The sequence below is a fragment of the Carex rostrata genome, chromosome 20 (assembly GCF_964058835.1).
Source record: "Carex rostrata chromosome 20, lpCarRost1.2, whole genome shotgun sequence".
In the NCBI taxonomy this organism is placed as follows: Eukaryota; Viridiplantae; Streptophyta; class Magnoliopsida; order Poales; family Cyperaceae; genus Carex; species Carex rostrata.
The window spans coordinates 5,403,707-5,414,991 of record NC_135937.1 but is presented as its reverse complement, the minus strand read 5'-3'; the positions used below and the strand labels follow the sequence as shown (position 1 = coordinate 5,414,991).

The following is an 11,285-nucleotide window of genomic DNA, read 5'->3' as shown; positions in this document are numbered from 1 at the left end:
TATTGTAAAATGTTTTTCCATCTAATTGTTACCTTTGTTTTTGTTTTTAGGGTCTTTTTTAATCTCAAGTGATGTGATTGCAAAAGTGGTAATTATTAATTTTTTTATTGTTGTGCTTTACATTAATTGCATAAATGTGTGTTAATTGAAGAAATAGCTCAATTAGTCACTTGTATGTTTGTTAATTAAATTTTTTTGGATTTAAATTTCTTGTTATAATATGTAATGCTTCACAAAACTTTGTATGAACATGAATTTTTTGTAATAATTTAAGATGTGTATCATATTTAATTTAGGATGTGTATATGATATTTGATTATTGCTTCTTACTGTGCAAAAAAAAAATTTAGGATGCTGGCCAGCAAAATATATATGGAAGCTGGTCAAATAAATAAAAATATTTTTTTTAGCTTCAATAAAACATCAGGATCAGTTATTTTAAACAACCGATCCAGATTACTATCATTAGGATTGGTTGTTTAAAATAACCGATCCTAATTCCAAAAAAAAAACAAAAAACTTTTAGGATCGGTTATTTTTTAATAACCGATCCTAAAAGTTTTTTTTTAAGAATTAGGATATGAATAAAAAAAAACTTTTAGGATTGGTTATTTTTTAATAACCGATCCTAAAAGTTTTTTTTTTATTTTTTTTTTAAGAATTAGGATATGAATTAGGATCGGTTAACCTAAGGAACCGATCCTAATAGGTATTAATCTGGATCGGTTATTTTAAAGAACCGATCCAGAATATAACTATTAGGATCGGTTTGTTAAGAAAAACCGATCCAGATAACTGCTATTAAGATCGGTTATAATAAACAACCGATCCTAATAGTTGCTATTTGGATCGGTTCTTTAAAAAATAAAAAACCGATCCTGATAATATCAGTATCGCCTTCATCAGGATCGGTTGTATTCCGATACTGATATGCGTATATAACCGATCCTGATTTCATATTTTCCACTCGTGATGTGATGATCATACTAGGAGCAATTCAGATCAATATAAAGGTCATGTCAACAAAAAGGTAATTCAATGTTTAGACAGAGGTGATATAATTTTAAAACAATCCGGCCCCACCATGGTCACAACAGAAACAGCATGTAGGATTGGAGAGCTGATAAAAATTCCACCTTTATCTAAATCTTTGTCTGATACTTTGTTGCTTCCCTTTCAAAATGAATAACTTGGTGTAAAGAAAAAATAAATTATTGTTCGATTATTGTAACCCCAGTGCGTGTATTATTAAGCTGGCTAAGCATGCTCTTATGATACTTCAAAATTGAGAATGATAGTTGAAAATTATGTTTAAACAAAATAATATGGTTAATGCGAAGCATGAACTCAAATGTAAACGCACAAAAAAGAAAGTCTAACTATATTAAATCCACATTTTTTTTTGTACATTTAGATCTTGGAATAAGCAAGTTACCCTCTATTCTTCTAATTAAGTTGCAGTATTTCCCATTGTTGTGAGGCAATAATTAATTAGCGAATGAATGTGTATATTCGTAATTATTTTTGCGCCAATTTAATGAATAATATTGAATAATCAATAATATATTATAAAAACCATATAAGAGTGTATAGGTCTGCTATATTTGGTACAAAAAGCCTATCTATAAGCCTATAATATTTATCCAATATAGGTCTGCCACATGCATTGGGAAATTTGAGAAAAAATAAAACGCCTAACCAAAAAAGCTCCATAGAAGATTGCTAATTATAACAATGTAGAAAAAGGAATTGAGAGCGGTCTGATCCGCATTATGATTTATTAGAGTCCAGTCAGAGTCGTCTAATGCGCATCAGGATTCACGTAGAAAACTTTAAGATTTATTCGGATCGTGTTTCAAAATTCGTGCTAGCGCCCTGGGCGAGCGCAAGATGATCGTTCTCTTGGCAAGTGTTTCTCATATCATACTGATATAAAACATCAAAACCTACTATTGTCCGCAATAAACTCGATGCATGCAACATCGAATTCCTTTGATGTTTTATTCAACATCAACTTTCTCTGTTTGTTTAGAAGTTGAAGTTTACTAATTCATATTTTAGTGCAACGCAGCAACCTGTGACATCAACAACCACACCATGAATGCTATTTGATCTTAAAATAGGTACACCATGGGGTCATTCAAAACTCTGCAGAAGAAGGAACAAAAGCAGCGGATAATGCGCTTGAATTTATTCCTCTTTGCTAATAATTAAATAATATTGAGATGAATTGGTTCATATATACTATATTCGAATGTTGCCAAAGAGTAGTTGGGAGTTCTCTACTTCTTTTATAGAATTTTGAAAAGAACAGCTAACCGGTGAATTTATGGATATAATAAAGAGAGACATGCATGCAAATATGCACTGGACTTACATAGTGACACGGAGATCCTTTATCAAAATTTCTGAAGTGAATAACTATGACAAATGATCTAGATCCTTGTGCTCATTTTATCTTGCCTTGAGAGCATTTCTTTAAAGAATATAACAGATTCACATGCATATATATATATGTCGCGCGCAGAGTTCTATCGCTGGAATGTGTCAGTGAATTTGTATATTGTTTTGTCATATATCAATTATAGGACAACCTCGATGCATTTCAATTTATCTTCATACCTCTCTCTCTCTCTCTCTCTCTCTCCCCTTCCCTCTCTCTAAATCTCTCTCTGGTTGCACTAGCTAGTGGACTAGTTGTCTAACACATGCCAAAATATCAGTTGATGAAGAACCTAATTGGTGTTTTATCTTAGACATATTTTACTTATATATTGCGTAAATATATTGTGATGCTAAGCCAAATAATACTTTTAATACATATTGTAAAAAATTGGCTTGAATACAAACATACCATATCCGAGTAAAGTACTTAAGTTGAAGGCATTGATAACAATCCCCGCAGCCTCCACCCCGCAGCCTCCACCCCGCATTTATCCCCGCAGATACTGTAAAAAAAAACATGGGAGGACCGCTCAATCATTAATGAGCGTTTAAAAAACTGCGGGTATTTAACTTGAAACATCAAAGTATTTACCTTGAATTTGTCAGGTATTAAACCCTCTGCAATGATCTCTATTTATGAAAGAATAAATCAATCTATTAATTGTCCCCGCACAAAATTTCTTTTTTTTTTGAATCGTCTCCGCACAACTGGGGACCATTAAACATAGGGGGGACCGCTCAATCATTAATGAGCGTTTAAAAAACTCCGGGCATTTAAATTGAAGCATCAAAGTATTTAACTTGAATTTGTCAGGTATTAAACCCTATGCAATGATCTCTATTTATGAAAGAATAAATCAATCCATTAATTGTCCCCGCACAAAATTTCCTTTTTTTTAACCGTCCCCGCACAATTGGAGACCATTAAATAAACAATCCCCTCACCCAATGATAAATACTCTGAGACATAATGATAAATATTTTATGTTACATAGGTAAATATTTTATATTATATGGATAAATACTTTATGTTACATGGATAAATACTTCTCATGCATACTTGCAACTTTCAGTAAAACATCAATGATAAATATTTTCAGACATAATGATAAATAATCTATGTTACATGAATAAATACTCTATGTTACAAGAGTAAATACTTCTCATAAATAATGATAAATATTTTTTTGAACATCAATTAACAGATAAGAATTTATTAACGGGGATTGTTATTAGATAACAGTATAATTAATGCAGAGATTATTTTTAAAGGAATAATTAATGCGGGAATTGTTATTAGAGGAAGGCATAATTAATGCGGGGATTGGTATTAAATGTCAGTCTAATTTAATGCGGGGATAAAAGGAAACTTTTAACGAAATTAGTGGGGGGGGGGGGGGTATATGGCAGTTAAGGAAGAGAGAGAGTGCGGGAAAAATGGAGGGATGGAAGTGGGGGGTTTCATATAATTATTATATATGATATGCACACCAAGCTTCTCTATTTATTTTACAATGATCCAGCAGATAAATACAAGAAAAAAGACAAAGAATTTTCTTGTTGTGCTCTAACTAGGTGTGGTAAAGCCACATATGTCAAGTATTTAATTTGTAGTTCATGAAGTTTCTCTATTTTCAGAAAGTTCATCAAGCTTGATCATGGATTGTATAACTATTAATAATCATTGTTTTAATTCATCCATCGATCTATTTGGTTTTTGTTCTCGCTATAGGGCATTTTATATTTATAATACCAAGAGTTCATCATAGAGAATGAAACATTTGGATAAATAAAATAGGGCTAATATACGGAAAAGAAAAAAAGATAAACCATGATTGTTCTTATTTTTGTTCATGAACTTCACAAAAATCTTTTGTAATTGCATATTTAAATAGAACTTAGATAATTAACACCATTGTAAACTGTTTCTCACAGTAGGAAAATATATGCATATGAACAATAACAGTATGCATTTTTCCTCAAAATCAACAGATATATATGCTGCCATAACAAAATAAAAAATAAAAAAAAGCATGACATGTGCCATCAGAAGTTTCTCTTCCAGTAAAAGCTTGATGCAAAAATATTAGACGACCATAATTGTATTTGTCTCATCAGTACATAGAAGAACCATACAAGAGACAACATTAAAGATAATTCTTCACCCAACCATTAATTCAACATAAAAAGCATCTTCACATAGAGAAAAATTATAATACCAGAATTAAAAGAATAATTATCGATAACTAGGAGAAAGCATGAATTATTTTAACAAACACATTTAAAGCCTTACATGATGTGCTTAATTTTAGGCACACTGCCAAGTCGTAGCTCTAAATCCAACTCTTCATCAGGACCAGGGCAAAGTGCAAGTACCCCAATTTGCAATCCTTCTTGATTGCATGAAGGAGAATTTATGAGAAAAGGAGATCCGATCACATCAGATTTTCTCCTCTTGCTTATTATGTTATCCTCATCGGTCTCGCCATCAAGCTTTCTTTTCTTTAAACTGGGTTGATCCTCTCTCACCCGAACAAATTCATCCAGATTAAGTAGCTTTTTTGTGGGCATAAGATCTCTGATCAATTGAACCGAGGAGTTTAATCCGGAATTTTTTGTGTGGATACCTCGATTCACAGATGAAATAACAAAATTCTCATTCCAGTTGCTTCTTACCAGAATTGAGGATCGAGAAGAAGAGCTATGAAGCGATAGAGCATCATTTAAAGACTGAGGTATAATTTTAGGATCAGTTTTAGGGTTAGGGTTAACGCCATACAAATAGGATCCAACTGGAGGCACTATAGGTGCATCATGATTTTGTGAGCCTTCTTGATCTGTAGGGCTTGAGGCTGATCTGAGGCGGGCACGATCGCGACGATGCACATTCATGTGGCCACCTAATGCTTGAGCAGACCGAAACTCACGCCGGCAAAACGTGCAAGAGTATGACCGAGGAGGCCATATGCAAGAGTAGTCTTCTGCGAATGCTCTCTCCTCCCATGACTCGTAATAAGAGGATGTGGTGGAGTGGCGTGGACTTAGGATAGGCGGCTGCTCGGTGACCTTTCTCCTTCCAAGCATCCAATAGGAAGATTGATCCATAAAAACTATGAGGCTTCGAAGTTCTTGTGTTTAGTTTCTAGAAAGAAGGTGTTATAGGAGAGGATGTGGTTTGTGGGATTTGGTCAGGCATGTGTATCTAAGTTGGAGACAAAGAAAGATGGAAAGGAAACATAGAATCCGTGTTTGTGTGTGTGTGTGTGTGTGTGAGAGAGAGAGAGAGAGAGATATTAGCGTAAGCTGACTGATATGCTTTGGCTTGTCAAAGTCGTATATAACTTGTCTGAATATTTTCTAACCTGTAATGGAAGTTATGAAAGGATTTGAAAGAAGTCCTGGAAAATTCTCTTCAGTGAACACTGAACACCGAGATCCTCCACACTTTAAGGTGTGTGCCAGAGCGTGCTACCTTGTAATTTGAAGTACACTCTCACTTTGCGCCTTTGACTTCCACTATATTACAAAAGAAAAAAAAAAAGTCGAATTTAGTCCCTCAACTATTTATTTTTTTCCGAGAAGATTGTTATTTGGTTCAATCAGATCGACCACCTCTTCACTTCGTTTAATGAAAATCTTCAACTTTTGGAGTTTCCTACAGTACTTTTGAAATCATGAATAATTGTTTTGATTACTTTTACAATAACAAGAGAATTTTACAGTTATCAATTATACAAGTCCTAGCTACTTCATATGCGTACCTTCAATTAATGATTCAAAAAAGATATACTATACGTAACATATATGAGAAATTAATTAAACCCAAAAGGTTTAATTAAGAGGGAATTAATACCATTTGAACTAGGAAATTGTAATATTTTTTAACAAGGGCAATAGCGCTAGCTGTCACTACTAGAATTTCTTCTTTTTTTCCCATGCGAAGCTTATGTTATTTTTAAGTAAAGGAAGGGCTCTTAGAAATAACATTGTTTTTTCTAACACCTTTAACAATTCTCAACGGCAGACCTATGGAATTAGTAACGCGTCGAAATCCCCGTGGTCCGCCCATGAAAATATTTCATATCCGCCCTTGAAAATACTTTTGCATGACGACCCATGACCCGCCAAACAAACCAAATATATATGTTATTTCCGAGAGCCGCCCTTGGAAATGTTTTGGATATTATGTTTATATAATTTTATAATAAAGGCTCATGGAAATACTAGACCACTATGCGCATGGAAATGTTTATTGATTCAATTAATATTATTTTATAGTTTGACCTATTATTTTTCATGAGGTTACCGTTGAAAAAGTTTTGTTTCTGGAGACAGAGACATTTATGTTTATTTGAGATTTTTCATTGAATGTTGAACAAAACTAAATCACAACAGCAAACAGTATTTATTTGAGATATTTAAAATGAAACATTTGATTGAAAACATAAACTTTGGTCTTTGGACTAAGCCAATCTATATTTTGGATCATTAATACTACTAGCTATTTCTTGAGAATCGAAGATACTTATGCTTCATTTCAATATCTTGCAACTTGTCTGCAAGGTTGCATATGAGAATTTAAACTTACGTTATTTAAATTGGTAGTGTTGTCACACCAACCCATCTATTGATTGCATTATGGACATGTATAAAATGTTCTCCCTGGATTCTTTTTTCGTCATTGAAAGCATTATAGCAGTCGACTTAAGACATCTATTGCAATAAGGTTATGGTAAGTAACGACTATTTTGACTACTCATTTCATCTATATAAAACAAAAAAAAAATATTCAATAACTAAATCCTAGTTTTTTATACCCTAATTTAAGAAAACCATACAAAATAATGATTAAAATAAACATAAAATAAAGGAGAGAAGAGAATTCTAGCATACAAATAACGCCGAAAGAGGAATGCTAGCTTCTTAGTCCGTCGATGTTGGGAAGTTGATTTTCGCATTGAGCTAGTGTTTGAGGTATATCAAGGATTTGGGGATAATCGACCTAGGGTTTACTTTCATATATATATATAGAGAGAGAGAGAGAGAGAGAGAGTGAGTGACTAATGTGCATTCGTATGCATATGGTCCGATATGCATACGGTCCAAATTTGAAATTTCAAAATCCAACATCGATCTGAACCATTCATCTTGTTCTCCATATTAATGTGTGCTTGGAAACCAAATTTTACATTTTTCTGAATTTTTTTACTATTTATTAAGTACTTTGAAAATTGTTGAAGCTAGTGTTTGAGGTATATCAAGGATTTGGGGATAATCGACCTAGGGTTTACTTTCATATATATATATATATAGAAAGAGAGAGAGAGAGAGAGACTAATGTGCATTCGTATGCATATGGCCCGATATGCATACAGTCCAAATTTGAAATTTCAAAATCCAAAACATCGATCTGAACCGTTCATCTTGTTCTCCATATTAATATGTGCTTGGAAACCAAATTTTACATTTTTCTGATTTTTTTTTACTATTTATTAAGTCACTTTGAAAATTGTTGATCCAATGGTGGCTTAACAAAACAGTAAAATCAGCAGCCCCCGTTAAATCAGCAATTTTCAAAGTGGCTTAATAAATAGTAAAAAAATTCAGAAAAATATAAAATTTGGCCTCCAAGTGCATATTAATATGGAGAACAAGATGAACGGTTCGGATCGACGTTTTGAATTTTAAAATTTCAAATTTGGATCGTATGCATATCGAGCCATATGCATACGAATGCACATTAGTCTCTCTCTCTCTCTCTCTCTATATATATATATATATATATATATACATGGAGTAGAACTAGGGTGTTCTTAAGCTCACCAAAGTGTTTGGTGAGCTTAACTTCAAAATCCATCAAATCGGTTTCAAATGACGAATCTGAACCGTTGGAACCCGCCTACCTTACGAGTGATGTGTCTATATGTGAAAATTTTAAACATTCGAATTAATTTAGTATAAAGTCAATTGGTCAAAATTAAAAGGTTAATAAACTAATTTTAGTGCATTCATTTTTTGAACGTTTTTTGACCACTTGACTTTATACTAAATTAATTCGAATATTTAAAATTTTCACATGTAGACGCATCACTCGTAAGGTATGCGGATTTCAACAATTCGGATTGGCAATTTGAAATCGATTTGATGGATTTTGGAGTTAAGCTCACCAAACACTTTGGTGAGCTTAAGAACACCCTAGTTCTACTCATATATATGTTGGCTAATATCAAAATGTTTGTTTTAGAGCCGTAGTGGAACCAATTAGATTTTTGGTTTTCAAAATCTAAACAATCATCCAAACTGTTAAATGTATTATCTATACTAAAATGTGCTTGGAGACCAAATTTTTACATATTTTTGATTTTATTTTACTATTTATTAAGTCAGTTTTAAAATCGCTAATTTTAATAAACATTGAAAATTTTATGGATCATTAAAAACAACGATTTTAAAACTGACTTAATAAATGTTAAAAAAATCCAAAAAATATAAAATTTGGTCTCCAAGCATATTTTAATATAGATTGAATATTGAATGGTTTGGATCGATTGTTTGGAATTTGAAAATGTAAAAACCGAATCATTTGTTCCACGGCCTAGGAACAAACATATGAATTTTATTGTGAATCAAACACTAGTGGAAAAACTGGAATCAGGATCGGCCTATCTGGATCGGTTATATGGGACAACCGATCCTAATAAGTATCTGGATCGGTTTATTTAACAAAACCGATCCTAAAAACTATTTAGATCGGTTTTTCATAATAACTGATCCTAATTTATTACTATTAGGATCGGTTTTTTGTGGGAACTGATCCTGATACTATCAGGATCGGTTTTTAATAAAACCGATCCTGATAGTTTAATCATTTGGATCGGTTTTTATTAAAAACAGATCCTGATAGTATCAGGATCGGTTCTAACCAAAAACCGATCCTAATAGTTCCAACTATTAGGATCGGTTTTTAGTTAGAACCGATCCTGATAGTATCAGGATCGGTTCTAACTAAAAACTGATCCTAATAGTTCCAACTATTAGGATCGGTTTTTGGTTAGAACCGATCCTGATAGTAATACATATTTTTTAATAAATTAGAAAGGTAATTATTTTTTTATTCCTTGAATAAACATATTAGTTATACAAATGGAATGTAAATATATTCAAAGAATCAACCTTTTTCAGAGCTACAGTCATCCAAAATTCAAATAATCAACATTTTTCACTCTGACTATTCATTTGGTTCTTCATCTGACTCCGAAGATCCTTCATCCATCTCTTCCCCTTTCTTTGATGATCCTTCAACTAACTTTTTACACAACTTTTTTTTTATTAAAGTATGTATCTTCATATTTCTCTCGGTAAATCCTACTGGCACCAAAAGGGAAGAACCACCCACTTGTCCCCTCTTCCAGTCCTTAATGGAAATGACTGGCGAATTCCTTTGCATTGTGATTGTATTATCACGACCGTACACCTCTTGGTTCATATGTTTATTCTATGGAATTAAAAAAAATTATATCTTTCTAGTTTCTTAAAAAAAATATCTATTATTTTTTTCATAAAGAACAATTGCTGAATTTTTATTAGGATCGGTTTTGTTGATAATAACCGATCCAGATACTATCTGGATCGGTTATAATGAATAAAACCGATCCAGAAGGTATCTGGATCGGTTATAATGAATAAAACCGATCCAGAAGGTATCTGGATCGGTTATAGTGCCTAAAACCGATCCAGATGTTAATGTTATAAATTTTACAAATTATCCAGAACCTATCAGGATCAGTTCTTAAATAAAACCGATCCTAATAGTCAACTATTAGGATCAGTTTTTATAAGAACCGATCCTGATAGTATCAGGATCGGTTTTATTTCTAACAACTGATCCTAATAGTGCATATAAGGCTGAATTCAGTTCGATTTTTGTCAGAAACTCGTCTCTCTTCCTAGGTCTCGCCTCTCTTAATTAACGCAACAGCTATTTCGCCCTGCTAATACTCAGCTATCTCAGCTCTTTTTCTCAGGTACATTTTGGTCATCTCTTTTCTCAAATTTGATACTAATGGAGCACTAAACCCTAAACCCTAAACCCTAAATCCGGCCTATACAAGTGGGTTATGATCCTCGCTCAAAATCTAAACCTTATAAATTTTGATTTAGCTCTTTTATTGGTTCCACAAGCTTTTAAGTTTGAATACCTCTTATCATTTCAAGTTTTCCTTTAAATGCGGATATTTGGATGCACATGCTATATGTCTAATTTATGAGGAAATATATTAGCTATATATGACCTATATATTCTTTATATGTTGAGATTTTCTTTACAAGTTTGAATACCTCTTCTTATTTCAAGATTTGCATGCACACGCTTTTGAGTTTGCTATATATATGCTATATGAGCATTTTTTTTTATTTCAACTTGTAGGATATATGCTATATGTACATCTCTTAATTAGGTTTCGATTTTCCGGATTAATTTTGTAGATTGGCTATTGTTGAGAGATTTGGTGCAGCGATCTTCATCTCACTCGGTACGGCATCTAAAAAAGTTGTAAGTACAACATGCAAATAACTCATGTTTAATTAGTTTTGTGCATGCATGAATGTGTATTTTGATAGCTAGAGTACGTACGTAGATGTATTTATATTAGATATTTAGCTAGAGTATTGTATTATGAGCCACAACCGCATGATTAATGCCTTTAGGTCATGATACCCGTTCAAAATTAATCCATTAGGGATTAATTTTGAATAGTCCCCATTTTGGGACTGCTCTTTGAATAATTTGTCTCATTTAGGATGTGGTCACATGTTAGTCGTGTACTCGGGGAACTAAGGGG

General features: G+C 32.7%; 1 protein-coding gene across 1 annotated transcript; it reads right to left on the bottom strand.

The window, feature by feature from the left end:
- Positions 1-4,636: 4,636 nt before the first annotated feature.
- On the bottom strand, positions 4,637-5,856 carry LOC144572479 (putative transcriptional regulator RABBIT EARS). The gene has a single exon (XM_078322069.1). It carries the CDS (start codon positions 5,548-5,550, stop codon positions 4,735-4,737), a length of 816 nt encoding a protein of 271 aa, XP_078178195.1. The 5' UTR covers positions 5,551-5,856; the 3' UTR covers positions 4,637-4,734.
- Positions 5,857-11,285: the final 5,429 nt, after the last annotated feature.